This window comes from Hemicordylus capensis, chromosome 5 (genome assembly GCF_027244095.1).
Source record: "Hemicordylus capensis ecotype Gifberg chromosome 5, rHemCap1.1.pri, whole genome shotgun sequence".
Classification (NCBI taxonomy): Eukaryota; Metazoa; Chordata; class Lepidosauria; order Squamata; family Cordylidae; genus Hemicordylus; species Hemicordylus capensis.
This window is the reverse complement of record NC_069661.1, coordinates 94,666,050-94,682,552: the sequence shown is the minus strand read 5'-3', so window position 1 is coordinate 94,682,552 and position 16,503 is coordinate 94,666,050. Positions and strand designations below refer to the sequence as shown.

The window sequence follows — 16,503 nt, the reverse complement described above, 5'->3', positions numbered from 1 at the left end:
CTCTCCCGATGATGCTGACATGGAGAAATAGATTTGGGTGTCATCAGCATACTCATAGCACCCTGCACCAAATCTCCTGATGATCTCTCCCGGCAGTTTCATGTAGATATTAAACAACATTGGAGACAATATGGAGCCCTGGGGAACACCATACAAAAGTTCAGATTTTGAAGAACAGCAGTCTCCAAGGGACACCATCTGGAACCTGCCCGAGAGGTAGGAGCAGAACCACTGCAAAGCAGTGCCTCCAGCTCCCAACCCCCTCAGACGCTCCAGAAGGATACGATGATCAATAGTATCGGAAGCTGCCGAGAGGTCCAGAAGGACCAACAGAGTCACACTTCCTCTGTCAATTGCCAATTGGAGATCATCCATCAGACCGACCAAGGCAGTCTCCACCCCATAGCCAGCCCGAAAGCCAGTTTGAAATGGGTCAAGATAATCAGTTTCATCCAAGACTGTCTGGAGCTGGGAGGCCACAACCCTCTCAATTACCTTGCCCAGTCATGGAAGGTTGGAGACAGGCCTGTAGTTGTTCAAGTCCGAGGGATCCAGTGTAGGCTTCTTCAGAAATGGTCTAATAATTGCCTCCTTAAGAAAAGGAGGCATCCTACCTTCCCTCAGAGACACATTTATAATCTCTACCAGGCCTTCTTCAACAACCCCCCTGCCAGATAATATACTGTAAGCCATGTCGGACAAGGGTCAAGAGAACAGGTGGTAGGCCGCACCATTCAAATCAGCTTGTCCACATCCTCAGGAGTCACAAACTGGAACTGATCCAACCTAATCACACAAGAGGAGTCGCTGGACACCTCCACATCAGACACTGAGGTAATTGTGGAGACGGAGTCTAAGTCGGCCCGAATACGATAGATTTCCCCCACAAAGAATTCATTAAACACATCACAGTGGGTAATAGATGGTCTCAGATTCTGATTCAAGGGAGGAGGGGCACTCACTAGCCCTCTCACAACCCTGAACAACTCCGCCGGATGTGAACTTGCGAATGCAATATGGGCAGAAAAGAATCGCTTCTTTGCCGCATGTATGGCCTGAGCATAGGTCTTCAAATGAGCTCTATGTTGCAATCTGTCGGATTCAAGCCGAGTCTTTCTCCACTTGCACTCTAATCATCTACCTTGCCACTTCAGCCCCCGTAGTTCTTCCGTATACCAAGGCGCCAATTTTGAAGCAGGTCGGAGAGGGCGCTTAGGAGTGATCATGTCTACTGCCCCAGTGAGTTTGCTGTTCCAATTCTCCACCAGGGCATCAACAGGATCACCAGCAGAGCCAACACTAAATCCCTCCAAGCCTTCTTGAAATCCTATTGGATCCAATAACCTTCTCGGGTGGATCAACTTAATAGGTCCTTCGCCCCTTTGAACGTGGGAAGTGATTGTGAGTTCGACCTTAACCAGATGGTGGTCCGTCCATGACAATGGGGAAATCACAGGATTCCCCACCCACGGAACACCACCCTGATCAGAGTGAAAGACCAAATCAAGCATGTGACCAGCAATGTGTGTCGGCCCCGAGACCATTTGGGATAGGCACATAGTCATCATGGCCGCTATGAACTCCTGAGCCGCTCTGGACAAATTGGTCCCAAAGTGAACATTGAAGTCCCCCAGCACCACAAGCCTGGGGGACTCCAATACCAAGTACGAGACCAAGTCCTTCAGCTCAGTTAGGGACTCTGTTGAGCAGCGGGGCGATCGGTACACCAACAGAACTCCCAATCTATCCCTGGTCCCCAGACTTAAGTACACACATTCGATATGGTCTGACGTTCTAACAGGGATCCTGGTAAGGGAAAGGTTATTCTTATAGACCACAGCCACTCCACCTCCCCGCCCACGGTCCCTCACCCGCTCCTCAACATAGTAGCCTGGAGGAAGAAGCTGGGACCACACTGGGCCCCCCAGCCTGACATGAGTTTATGAGTGTGATGAAATGCAGGCCTCCCTCTTAGCTCAGGAATGCCTGACCATTTCAGAGTACCTTGAAGACTCTGAAATGGGGGACATTCCTCCCTTTTGTTACTGAATGAGGATAATTCTTGCTTATTGCCATTGAAGAGACAGAGCCATCAAGGTGCAGGCTTATTGCCATTGAAGAGACAGAGCCATCAAGTTTGCAGCCATCAAGGTGCAAACCCTTTTTCACAATAGGTAACTGGCTCAGATCAGACCCACCTTTAGACATGTAAGTTTAGGCCCATCAAGGAGGGACATGAAATTCGAAGGAAAAATCCTGATTCCTGAATCCAGATTGGCCCCAAACCAGCATGACATCAGGGATAAGCAGGCTTTTTCACTTGATCCAAGAGCTGTCTATCCTTGGAAGAGTAGGACTGCCCTTTCATAGGAACATAGGAAACTGCCATATACTGAGTCAGACCATTGGTCTATCTAGCTCAGTATTGTCTTCACAGACTGGCAGCAGCTTCTCCAAGGTTGCAGGCAGGAATCTCTCTCAGCCCTATCTTGGAGAAGCCAGGGAGGCAAATTGAAACCTTATGCTCTTCCCAGAGCGGCTTCATCCCCTGAGGGGAATATCTTGCAGTGCTCACACATCAAGTCTCCCATTCATATGCAACCAGGGCAGACCCTGCTTAGCTATGGGGACAAGTCATGCTTGCTACCACAAGACCAGCTCTCCTCTCCTTTCCCTTTGTAACTGCTATAAAAATAGGGGGGTAAGGGCCTAGTAGAGGTTCACCCTTTTCCACCGGCAAACTTGTGTCCCAAAGACAGCAGCGCACCTAGGTAATTTTGGTGTCCAGACCGGAAGGGCTTTGGAGCCCCCCACCCCACCGGAGTTAAGATTGAAAAGTTAAATTTTAAAAAATGTTAAACCTGTGTTTTTTTTAAACTGCTGTGCCTCCAAAATCCCAGGGGAGGCTCCTGCCACCACCCTTCTCTGCCACTACCACACGGCACTACCGCATGTCCCTTGCATGTGCCCAAGAACTGGGAGCTTCCTTTCATCTAGACCTTCCTTTCACACATCACATCTTTGAGAGCAATCATGCTCACTACAGTTACATAGGTATTAGTTGCAATAAAAATGTAAAGCAGCTCTGCAGATAGTCATGGAAATTTCCAGAGCAGGGCACCAAGATGTACTACATGCCTCAATTACTGTTCATGTCCATCTGTCTAGCAGATAGAAGGGATTCATCCTGTCCTGCCCCATGGTGCTTGAGCTGCAAGTTTGGGATGAGGATAAATTACTTTTTCTTCTGTTCAGTACAAGAAATATCTTCGACAACAACAAATATTTATACGCCGCTTTTCAACATAAGTTTCCAAAGTGGTTTACATAGAGAAATAAAAATAAAAAAAAATAAGATGGATCACTGTCCCCAAAGGGCTCACTGGCTAAAAAGAAACTTTAAGATAGATAACAGCAACAGTCACTGGAGGTACTGTGCTGGGGGTGGATAGGGCCAGTTACTCTTCTTCTGCTAAATAAAGAGAATCACCATGTTAAAATGGTGCCTCTTTGCCCAGTTAGCATGGCGTTGGAGTCTCTTCAGTTCCAAAACATTTGTCTGGATTTGTATTTTTCTCCTATCCACTGAACACACTAATCTTTAATAAGATCATGAAACAAACAGTATGTATGACAAGCAAAGATAGTTCGAAGAACACCCCTTTTCTCTTCCATTTAAGAAGCACTTTCCAATTTCCATCATTAAACAATCTCATGTTGCTGTCCTCACGATAGATGTAAAAATAGTTGCTATAATTCCTGTAACATTTTGAGAACCAATAAGAGATGTGACACATAAGATCTGCGATTGGATTGTCTGTGGACTTAAAAAAAAAAATTAAAGCAGCTGGAGGGGCTGATGGTGGTGATCAGATCAAGGGGAAGGCAAAAGGGAGAAAATGTTTAACCCAATTTCTCTCATGCAATTCTCTTGTTTGAAATAATCCATACATCCCAAAAGCTTCAACTATATTTACTTGAATCAAAGACTACTTTCCCCACCAAGTTCTTTCACGTTAGAAACCAAGGGGTCATCTTAAATTCAGAGTTCTTTTCCTTTTGGGTAAATAGGGGTATAACCTATACTTAAACTCTATTTTTAAAGGGTCTCATTTTAAATTCAGAGTCATCTTGTATTCAGGTAAATATGGTAACTGCCACATGCGGGGAAACATACAGATACTGTATCTTTCTCCCTACAGGGCAAATGCCAACTTCAGAGTGGTGTATAGGGTTCACAGTATAGTGCCAGTCCTCTGATCTGATCTTCTCCATTCTGCCCTGCAGCTGCCTTTAAGCTTTACAAAAGTGGGAGATTCAGACATAGATCTCCCAAAGTCTCATTTGATTTAGTCCCGAGTATGCAAACTGCTAGGAAACGTTCATCCCCAATACACTTTTTGTATACAAACTTGAATATGGCCAACATGGTATGCAATGTGAGAAACAAACATGTTCAGTTCAAAGGATATATTCTCTAGAAACATGGCAGTTTAATCTGAATGAACTAGAGGCAGTACGTTTCCCTCTCTCTCTTTCTCCACCCTCCCCAAACCAAAAGCTACACAGACAGAGCACTGAACAATGGCTCAGGAAAGAATTCTGCTCTGGGTCAAGAGCGAATTGTCAACAACAATATTACATGTGTCATTTTTCCCTCCCCAGATAAAATAATTCAATTGCCCAGCTGAGCCAGCATGATGTAGCGGTCAGAGTGTTGGTCTTGGACTGGAGAAAACCAAGCTCTAGCTGCCACTTGGCTGGGTAGTTCCCTGGATGACCTCTAACCAGTCACCATCTCTGGTAAGGATACAATGAGATAACCATATGTATGCCACCTTGGTCTTCTTGAAGGAAAAATGGGATACCAATGTGATAGACAGGATGTAGATTAACAGTGAGAAAGACCACATCCACAGCATTCAAGAAATTTTCTTCCTGCTCTTCCTTTCCAGAATTTTGAGGACACTTTCCATTATAGACTCTTGAATAAACTTCAGACAACTTTTATATGCTAGTGTAAGTATCAGGATGTCAATTCGATGAAAAAATATAGCTTTTTAGCTAAAAGCAACCCTGGCGTATTATTGTACCTATCAGATCACCAGCTGATACTGGAAAATGAATGCTCACTAGTTTTTCTAGCACTTCAACATCTAGTTTCTGAGCTGCATTTTTTAGGGGGGAAAGGGGCGAAAAAACACCCTGTGACGGATCGTAAATTATTCCCTCCAAAATATAAATGTGTCCATCCTTATCAGTATATTTTAAAAGGCTTGTGGAGAGGGCCTCAGTTTCATTCCTGGGTTTGAGGAATGTAACAGTCCCAACAAATATAATTAGCAGTCATCTTTGACTCTTACAGTTCTCAGCCTCTATTAAAAAAGAAAAAGAAAAACCAGACACATAGATGCTTTTGTTTTGATAAAACCTCCCATATTTTATAAGTTTTTTCACACCAGGTTCAAAGACATAGATTAGACAAACTATTACATATCTTTGTATGTGTGAAGTACTGAGTGGAAAGCAAGGAGTCAATCTTTGGAGAAGTAGTAGATGGCGTTTCTGGAGACTGGGCAGATGTTATTCAAAACTGTTGACATGACTGGCAAGTTATAGTCAGCAGTGAACAGAACAGTTTTGCTCAAGCATTTTATAGAAACGGAACTGAAAACAGGGACACTGAATAAATGAAAACCCAACATATATGGTTATTTTGTATCACATGCATCTATATTCTCTATGTTGCGCTTTTTAAAAAAGCAGCAGTATATCATAAACAAAATGAATATGTTATTTTTGCTTTCTTCTACCTTGTTGAAAAAATTTCATTTTGCCTGCTGGGGACTGGTCTTCATGTTATGGATTCATGCTCTATTGAACTTAACAACAGAGCAAAGCCTAGCATATTCAGGGCTGGCCCACCAATGAGGCCTAGTGCACGGCCGTAACTACCATTAGGCAAGGGGAGACAGTTGTCTCTGGGCCCCACTGCCTCAAGGGGCCCCCAGAGGCACGTCACATGACTCCCTGCCCATCTGTGTTGCACCCCCTATGAATTAATATTGAGTCTCTTGGAGATCGGCAGTAGCAGACAGTAAAAAAAGGGTTAACTTTTCTCCCAGCCCTATTGGTTCTCCTGGCGTCTTGTGCTCTTCCCCTGCTTGGAATTTGTATGTAACTGCAGAGCCGAGGAAGCTGGCTGTTGGACTGGTGGTCTTCCTCCAAAAATCAATCCTTTTCTGAGTATATTTTAGTGTAAAAAATAGTGAATTCAGCTAATTTAAGGGGGGTGGAGAAAAGGAATGAGAGAAAGAGCAGAGAGGAGGAGGAAGATAGGTGGTGTGAGGTGGGCGCAAGGCTATGTGTGGCTCATCAGAGGTGCATCAGAATCTAATCTGGCCCACCAACAAATTTTAGTTTGACACCCCCTGGCATAGTGCATTTGTAAGAGAAAGAAAATCCAAGCCCCAATATTTATAGGGGAAGAGAATCTTTTATGGGGGGGGGATTCTTGTTGCACCCCCTGTAATTTCCTGCTGGATCCGCCCCTGTGAACTAGATTCAATGTGAACAAGATATTCACCATATTCATAATGGGGATGTGAGTGTGAGTGCACTATATATCGTGAACTGTATTTGTGTGTGTGAGGGGCCCATTTTAAAATCTTGTCTCCAACCTTGCTACGCCCCTGGCCTAGTGTAGCTACCTACTTCCTCAGGTGGCAAATTGGAAGAGGTGGCAGCAGGGTGCCCCACTGCCTCTCCAACCACCTCATCAGGCCTCACCCTATCCGACATGGTGGCAGAAGCTTGCTGCTCATTTGCTTCCTTCCAGCTGCTGATCTTGTTTAGCTCTCCCTGGCTTTTGAAAAGGCCACCTTAAGTGGCAAAGCAGGGAAATGCTTGACTAACAAGCAGAAGGTTGCTGGCTCAAATCCCCATTGCTACTATATCGGGTAGCAGCGATACAGGAAGATGCTGAAAGGCATCATCTTATACTGCACGGGAGGAGGCAATGGTAAACCCCTCCTGTATTCTACCAAAGACAACCACAGGGCTCTGTAGTCTCCAGGAGTCGAAATAAACTTGACAACACACTTTAGCTTTACCTTAAGGTGGGAAATGGAATGGCCGGAAGAGCAGACTGCTCTCTGTATTTTCAAAAAGCAGGGAGAATGAGACAAGCTTAACAGCTGGTAGTAGAATGTGAGAACCAGCTAGAAGTCTGAGACGTAAGTTTTGGGCGGTATTAAAATATGTAAAATAAATAAATAAAATAAATGATAAGTTGAGCCAGTTTACCATTGAACTGGCCCAGCTTGAGGGCTTGCCTCGAGCTGAACACACCCCCTCCCCAGCCGGACTGGCTCAGGACTGGCTTGGGGGTTCTAACGCAAAATGTATATATTTTTTAGAATGATACACTGGCAGGTCCAGCGGCCTTGGGGTGTGCTTGTGCTGTCATGGGGTTCTGGTGTCCACAGCCCCTCTCTTCTCCACTGGGCTCTCCTCAGTCCTCTAAGGGCAGTTATGGCCCATTTTGGGGCAATTCCAGCCCTTTCCTCGGTGGTGGCGGCCATTTTGTAGTCTGCCACGCATACACCCTGGCCATTTACATGGCTGGGTCATGGCCCAGGCCATGCAAATGGCCAGGGCGCATGTGTGGCAGCCTCCAGAATATCCACTGCCACTGGGGAAAGGGCCGGTACAGCCTGAAAATGGGCCCAAACAGCCTTCGGAGGACTGGGGGGAGGCCAGACGGGGTAGAGGGAGACTGCGGAGACCCCCCCCCCAAGGCCACCAGACCCACTGGTGGGTCATTCTAAAATAAAATAAAATAAAATAAAATAAAAGTTAGAACCCCCTGAACCAGCTCCAATTTGAGCCAAGACGAGGATGGGGGTGTTTGTTCTGCAGCACAAAACCAAACATGCCCAGTTCAGACTCGAACCAAACTGGGCAAACCAATTTTGTGCACACCCATAGCAGCTGGAAGGAGGATAAGGAGGCCAAGAGGTGGCTGCCACCTTTGCCAGCACCATATAAGGAAACTTGGGGGAGGGTAGATTGGAGGGTGATTTGGTTAGTGGGAGGGACTGGGCTGTGGATGGGTAGAAACTGGTGTTTGGCATGCTTTGTGTACTGATGTTGCTGGAGAAGGGAGATCATAGCAGCAAGGGGAGGAAATCTGAGCATGGCATCAAGCATTGGTGGGGCTTGGGCAAGACATGAGCACAACCCTCCCAAGCAGCTCATTCTCTAGTGTGAAAGGAACTGAAATGCAATCCAGTTTGCTTAAGGCTTTGTTGGTATTAATTGTTAATGTGGTACTTTAAAAATTAAATTGTGTCTCTTTAAAAAGGAAAGCCTTGTGGAACTCTGGGAAAAGGGAGGGGAAACCCCCAGAATCATTCTAGTGTTGGCCTAGCCCAGGACAGAGAGCAACAAGCTTGTAAAAGTATCTGCTGAGCTGTGAAGCAATATAGGCTTGATTTTTTCCAAAATTTCCTTGCATTGTGCTGTAACAGTAGTAAAGTAAATTAAAGTTGTGCCATCGAGTCGGTGTTGACTCCTGGCGACCACAGAGCCATGTGGGGTTTTTTGGTAGAATACAGAAGGGGTTTACCATTGCCATCTCCGGTGAAGTATGATATGATGCCTTTCAGCATCTTCCTATATCACTGCTGCCCAATATAGGTGTTTCCCATAGTCTGGGAAACGTACCAGCAGGGATTCGAACCAGCAACCTCTTGCTCACTAGGCAAGTTACTTCCCCACTGTGCTATTAGGTGGCTGTAACAGTAGTACTATATCCTTGGTTGGAATGCTTGGGTACTTTGTACTCAGTGTTTCAAACTCCTGGGAAATGGATCTTTATAGCAAAACAAATATCAATATAAGTCCATTTCCCAGGAGGTTGAAACGCTGAGTACCAAGTACGCAAGCATTCCAACCAAGGATAGAACCACTGCTTTGGGGCAAATAGCTGCTTCAGAGCTATTTTGGTGAGAAACTTGCACCTTTCTTCCTGTCCCAGTTCTCCTGTCTGAGTCTCCCACTCCATGCTGTAGGTGTTGTTTTTTTAAAACAAAAGAAGCATTTCCAGTTGGAAGCACACCTCCAAAACACATGTTTGCATGTCTGTGTGGCTTGGCCCTAATTGTCATGCCGCAAAGGATCGTGGGAACTGTAGTCTGACAAGGATGCTGAGAACTATCAGTTACCAATCCCTAGCCCACTTCACAGAACTATACTTCCAAGGTGGATAGTGGTGAGGGAATGTTTTTGGTTTAAGTCTCTGTTGTAGATATGTCAGCATATAGGCTTTGAATACTTGGGCAGGCATCCTGCAGGGCTTTTTATGTACATGCAAAGGACTATTTTGCACTTCTTGCAACACGTCCAGTTCTGTGGATCTCTGTTACTAAAGTCGATATTCAAACACATTTAAAGTAACTTAAACACCATAATGCCATATTCTTACATTATTTCTATAATAATATAGAAATTAAATGGCAGCATAATATGACAGAGTTTGGAGGGAGGGAAACACACTTTCATGGGGTTTTTTTTTGTTTGTTTTAATTTTTTTTTTTTAGCAAATGTATTGACTGCCTGACTTCCTTAGGCTTGAGACAGTTTACATGAACTAAAACATCAACAGTGAAGCCAAGGGGGAAAATAATAATCACCACCACCACCCCAAAAAATTAATAGCCTGGCAAAATAAATAAGTTTTCAGGAGCTTCTTAAAGGACAGAAGGGAGTGGGCACTATGAATCTCAGGAGGCAATAAAACATCAACAGGGCTGCAACAGAGAAGGCCCTCCCACACGCCCGGGCCCCACATACCTCCCCTGGGACCAGAACATTAATCACAGAGTACTAGTAAACGTTTATGGAAAAACTGTAATCTACTCCCATTACTATGCATAGAGTGGCACTTTCAGATTGTTTGCTCTGTTTAGTTTTGCTTCCTGAACTGCAGATGAGCAGCTGACACTTGCTCTGCAACACCCAGCTTGCACTGCTTAATCAGGTGTGTTTCTTGTCGTATATCTTGACAACCCACAGGAGCAAAATTCCTTCTCTCCAGGATAAGCGATGCCCAGTAAAATCACAAATAAATGGATCACCACACCCATTTTCTAGACATACCAGATGATGTCATGGTTTAATCAGGACACTTCACGTTTGTATCAACTCTGATATGAACCTAGGGGGTGAAACCACACCCATCGACCCCAGGTATTTCAGATGTTGTGACAATTAAAAACTCACACACACCTTAAATAAAAAACGGTTTGGCATACATGAAAGACAAGAAACATAGGGGGGAAAATAAGGTCATGACTGCCTCCTTCAAAACAAACCATAAACTTGTCTTATTGTTTTGAGTCTCATAAATCCAAATAACCTGAATACTCTTATGTCAGAGTATATAACTCAGTTTGCATTTCAAGTGTTTGGCAGCACTTGCTTGGACCTCAAAGTAGGAACAGCCCTGCCAGAGAAAATGCCAGCAATCTTTCACCACACTGCCAAGAGACCTACGCACTCCCCTTTGGTGAGGAAATGGCCTATAAGGCAACTCACCAACACAAATAGTCTCGACAAGGCAGAGGAGCGTGGCATCCCAGCAAGAGAAAGATGCTTCAGCTCACTTTGTTGTGAGAGAATCACAGAGCATGCTACATTCTTTGATTAGGCTTGTTCTTTATTGTAAAAAGCAAATTCATTATAAGCCTGAAGCTACTGAATCTTACAGTGAAGAAACAATCAATACAACGCAGGAATAAAAGGATGAGGGAATATTGTAGGGGGTGATGTTCCCACCTCCAGTCAATAGCAGCACCTCCTGTGATCATTCAGAATACATTCCCTGGGTGATGAAAAAGAGTTTCCAAGCGCCACCTCACCTGCCAGCCGTCGGTCCCTTGTGGTTTTCCAGATAGCATCCAGGGCTCTGGTGGTGGAGTTTCTGATATGGTCACTGAATGATCTTTTCAAAGGGGCTCTCACTGGGGGGTGATCCATAGTGCAGAGAAGAAAACGTCACATCCACAACCCCAAAAAACACATAACTGCAGCTGGGCCTCAGGAGCAAGGGGGCATCATTCATGTAGTAATTTCCTGGCTGGATCCTCTCTCGGTGGGTCATTACTTGGCAAAGAGGCTTCTCATCAACCGGCTCCCCTTTTCAAGATTCAAGCATTGCAGTTCTTACTGCAGTCACAGGGAAGCGGAGAGACTGCAGGCAACCTACTGGCAAGCTGCCAAAGCCAGGGCTGCTGCCTGCCACATCTGGAAAGGCTTACCAATGAGCTAACGATGATACTCTCATTTAGCTCTGAAGCATTAGCAGGGGGAATCGCTATAGGACTGAAGCTTCCTGGGTCAATGAAATCAAACGCACTGGCTCACATGCTCATTTTGAAAGATAACACGGCTCTGCTAAGCTGACATTTCAAGCAGTCTTTCATTTTCAAGAGGAGACAGGCACTAAAGGAAAACAGACAGGAAGCTGCCTTTTCTGAAATGATATATTTGTTTTGTTTCAGGGTTTTCACCCCCCTCCTCCCTTCTTTGCATATAATTCAAATTGCCCCTTTTTATATAATCCAAGGTTCTTTAAGTTTAGGTCCTGGGATCTTCTGTGAAGTAATAGATTTATTTGTATTGTTTATGGTGCTTTATCTCACAGATGAGAGCTGCTCCAGAATCCCTGGGAATTATGTTCCCTGAGGGCAGGTTCACATGACTTTCTTAGCCTGTGGGAACCCAATGGATTGCAACCATTGCTAAAATTCAGCCCCAATAATCAATGGGACTGTTCTCATGTGTAGCCTAACCCAGGCTAGGGATGCCCAGCCTGAGTTAGGCTGCATGTGAGAACCACCGTGATCAGGCCCGATCCTGGCAGGGCAGTGCTGCCTAGCCACTTTCAAACCTGGCTATTAGCCAAGGTTAAGGAAGAGAGTGCTCCTTTAACCTGGGCTACCAGATTGTGTATTTGCTGGGGCTATGTTTAGCCCCGGCAGACACAGAGATGGGTGCCTAGAGCACCTAAGGGAATCCCTCAATGCATCGTGCATGTCACATTATTATTAATTTATTATTTCTTGTTTACACAGTCAGACAGGTGTTATTGACTGGTTTGTTTTATCCAGACATCGAGTCCTTCCCAAGGACCTGGGATGCCAGAATTTTATTGTCAATGTTGTTGCTGTTGTTATAGATATCGTCGCAGAATATAGGCTGTTCCCAGTAAAGCTGCTTTTTGTAATTGGCTGATGGTGATTTCTGTGGCCCCTATGGTGTTGAGGTGCTCTTCAAGGTCTTTTGGAACTGCACCCAGGGCGCCAGTTACCACTGGGATTATTTGGGTCTTCTTCTGCCACAGCCTTTCAATTTCAATTTGTAGATCTTTGTATTTTGTGATTTTTTCTATTTCTTTTTCTTCTATTCTGCTATCCCCTGGTATTGCTATGTCGATTATTTTAACTTGTTTTTCTTTCTTCTTGACTAGAGTTATATCTGGTGTACTGTGTGGCAGATGTTTGTCTGTTTGTAGTCAGAAGTCCCATAATATTTTTACATCTTCATTTTCTTCAACTTTTTCAATTTTATGGTCCCACCAATTTTTGGCGACAGGTAGCTTGTATTATTATTATTTATTATTTATTATTATTATTATTATTATTATTATTATTATTATTATTATTATTACCGTATTTTACGGACTATAAGACGCTACGGACTATAAGACGCACCTTAATTTTAACCCAGTTTTTCAGAGTTTTAACATATTAAACTGTTAAAACATATAAGACGCACCTGAATTTTGGCGGATATTTTTCGAGGAAAAAAGTGAGTCTTATAGTCCATAAAATACGGTATTACATTTATATCCCGCTCCTCCTCCAAGGAGCGCAGAGCAGTGTACTACATACCTGATTTTCTCTTTCAGAACAACCCTGTGAAGTAGGTTAGGCTGAGAAAGAAGTGACTAGCCCAGAGTCACCCAGCTAGTTTCATGGCTGAATGGGGATTTGAATTCGGGTCTCCCCGGTCCTAGTCCAGCACTCTAACCACTACACCATGCTGGCTCTCTTCCACATGGTGCATTGTGGGATCTCCAGCATCGTCCTGGCTTCCAGAGCTCCTTGCTGCAGAAAACCGGCGGAGATCTCACAATGCACTGCATGACCCATGCAATGCAATGGTGGATTCCTCCAAGAGATATGTGCTCTAGGCACTTCACGCTCCCAGCAACATTGGAGCAGTCATCTGCGGGGAAGGTTAATTAAACCAGCCACACCACTGCCTGCCCACCCCCCTGCCCACCCACTCATGTGAATGATATCAGTGGTAGGGATGTGCACAAAACCGGTTTGTCCGGTTCGGTTTGAATTCGAACCAGGTTCGAACCAGGAGGGGGTGGTTTGGTTTTGCTCAAAACTCCCCCTGGTTCGGTTCGAATTTGAACCAGTTCAGACACCCAAAAAATTGTAGGATGGTAGCTGGCACCCAGGGGTACCTGCCACCCAAACCCCAAAGCAATCTGACACTTGTACGATTTTTTATGAATTTTTGAACATTATTTCTATTTTTTCTCATAGGATATAATGGGACTCCAACCAGCCCATTATTCCTCATTGTGGAGCACCCATGGGTGCCAACAACCATGCAAACCCCAAAGAAATCAGACACCCCTATGATATTTTATGAATATTTGAAATATTTTTAATTATTTTTCTCATAGGGTATAATAGGACCCAAACCAGCCCATATCCCCTATTGTGGAGCACCTAGGGACACAAAAGTGGGGTATGTGGTAGACAACCAGGGTTGCCTACTACCCACAAAGTTCCAAGGCAATCGGACACTCCTCTGATTATTGTTGAATTTTAAAATTATTTTGGAATTCCTCATAGAGAATAATAAGGATTGCAGCAAATGTATAGCTTCACGTCGGAGAGAAAGGGGTGTCCTAGAGTGGAGTGTGGTGGGTGGTAGTTCCCAAGGTGGGCAAGGAAGCTATCATAATTATTTTAAAGGAATTGGGCAAAAGGCTGATTTTTAAGTGATTTTTGAAGTTTACGCGACTTTAAGGTTTTTCTCCATAAAGAAGCATGGAGGTGTCAGCAAATGTATAGCTTCACGTCGGGGGGCAAAGGGGTGTCCAAGAGCAGAGTGTGGTGGGTGGTAGTGCCCAAGGGGGGCCAGGTAGCTATCAGAATTATTTGAAAGGAATTGGGCAAAGGGCTGATTTTTAAGTGATTTTTGAAGTTTATGTGTCTTTAAGGTTAGCAATGAGTGGATTCATAGTTTGTCATTGAAAATCTTATATGCTACCAAAGAATCTACACTCAGAACACTTCAGAAACAACAAAACCCAGTATCCCATGGGTTATCAACCCATGGAGGTGGTTGGCACCCTTGCTCTGGGCCACCCCAGCACCCCCCAAGTGCAGTTATGGGGCTGCTGGAACCTCCATTCTTCCCTATGGAGAAAAACCTTAAAGCTACTTGTGGGGTGCTAGGATGGCCCAGAGTGAGTGGTGGTCTAGTGCAAAGAGGGTGCCAACCACCCTAATGAGAGCCACACTGACTGCAGGCTGGCCATCCATGAGGTTAGAGTTGCCATGCCTCCCGGAATTCTGGGTTTCATCCGGATTTTAGGCATCTCACCCAGATTACTTAGCCCATCCAGATTTGCCCAGATTTCAGCTTTCATTAAAACAAAAAACAAAAACAACCCCCCCCAAAGCTCTAGCCCTAGTAGAAGCAGAGTTATGGATAGTGCAGTCCCTATTCTGCTCAAAAAATATTTTCAAGCCAATTTACATAATATGCAGATTAGGCACACGGATTTGGAAAGCCAGAATATGGCACCCCTATGCCGGTAGAGCTGGGTCTGCTGGTTAATGATTAACCAGCCCAGACAGCATACCTGACAAATGGCCAGCTTGCAGGCAGCAGGGCTCTCATACTGTTAACTACCTTGAAGTTAGAGTAGGATTGCCAACTCTGACTGAAGCTGTTACTGGAGATTGTTTCCTCCCAATTTTTCCTAATATTTTTCACACTGACAAGCCATTAACATCTCCAGGCTTTCTTTCAACCTGGAGATGGATTCCAATTTCTGGAGACACTAAGCCAATCCTGGAGGCTTGGCACCTGTAGCAGTAAAATGCCAATTTTCACAGTGTCCAGTCTTATAGTAACATCGATCAGAAGAATAAAAATAAATAAAATGGATTGTGTGGGTATTTTCAGACATTGGCGTGCATGGAAGGCATAAGTGATACTGAAGAAGTTAAGATCAGCTTGTAAGGTGGAGAGAGAAAGACAAATGGTGGCGGTTTTGCAAAAAAAAAAAAAAATTAACTGAGAGGTCAAAATGGGATGCTTCTCTTCCTTCTTATTCAGTTATTGAATTAACAGATCCTTGAGATTTAAAAAAAAAAAATACAAGAGAGAATACACAGCTTGTTTCCTCTGAAGCAGCGCAGCCCCTCCCCTGAACTTTAGAAGTCCTCGTAGTAAAGAAAAGTATTTATGACACTCCATTCTTCCTGCTTCTGTTGCAGCAATGTGCTCCAAACAAGGAATGAGCACACATCCCCAAGCATGGGAATCTTTGAGCATCATGAGAGTCCTTGCACATGATGCACACTTAAAGATTTTTCTCCCAACCATTCATTCATGCACAAATACTGAAGGTTATCTGTCTCTTTAGTACTGAATACAAAGCATTATGGTTGATTAAAAAGAAAAACAACCCAAACCACTGAGATTATCTCATTAGCAGCATTTTGTGGTGGGCCATAAGTCTGCTGTAAGCTGTGGTTTGTTTCTGCTTTCAAAGTCTCTTCTGTCTCCAGACAGCCATACCCGTCTTGCCAAAATGTTCAAATCCAATCTCCTCCATGCACTCCACCTGAACAGACTTCATAATTGCCTTTTGTTGTCTGCTAAACCCCAAATGGTGGATTTACATAAGCACTGAAGAACAGTTCGGTTCATGCCATTTTGAAAACAGAGTCCTCCACTCCCCTTAAAAAAAAAAAAAGGCAGCAGAAGGGCTTCGGTCACCTTATATGCTTGCTATTAACTGTGTACTATGGTGCCAGTTCAATACATTGCCAAACTAAAAGATTAAGTTCAATTATTTTTTTAAGAAAGCCCATTGAAAGAAGCCTGCATCTAAGTGCTCTTCTGGATTGTTGCCTAATTTTGCTGCACAAGCTAAATTATTGTACAGAGAAATCATCATATCTCCCTGAGTTGAAGCTGAAAAGAAAGGAAAAGTGCAGCTGGACCACCATCATAAAAATGCAAAACAAACGTTCCAAATGAACCTCCCAAAGACTTATCAAGCTTTCGTGTGTATTTCTTGGTGCCCTGCTTACCGGTGGCCTCACCTGCTGCTCATGTAATTAGTCTTAAGCCATCCTCAAACAATTAGAACGCTTAGCCTTGCCCAAATTGCTG

The 16,503-nt window shown here is 44.3% G+C and overlaps 1 protein-coding gene across 7 annotated transcripts in view; it reads right to left on the bottom strand.

Annotated features, from left to right (window-relative positions):
• Positions 1–16,503, bottom strand: part of DLC1 (DLC1 Rho GTPase activating protein) — a 338,048-nt gene that overhangs the window by 158,129 nt on the left and 163,416 nt on the right. The window contains exons 1-2 of one of the 7 annotated variants that reach the window (XM_053255909.1): positions 16,434–16,478; positions 10,923–11,505 (exon numbers count right to left, since the gene is read on the bottom strand). The exons of 5 other annotated variants lie outside the window; for them this stretch is intronic. In XM_053255909.1, the coding sequence (XP_053111884.1) occupies positions 10,923–11,040 (118 nt within the window). In that variant the 5' untranslated portion in view covers positions 11,041–11,505; positions 16,434–16,478. Of the gene's footprint in view, positions 1–10,922; positions 11,506–16,433; positions 16,479–16,503 lie in introns of those variants that run through there. One more of the 7 variants, XM_053255910.1, reaches the window with a different exon arrangement.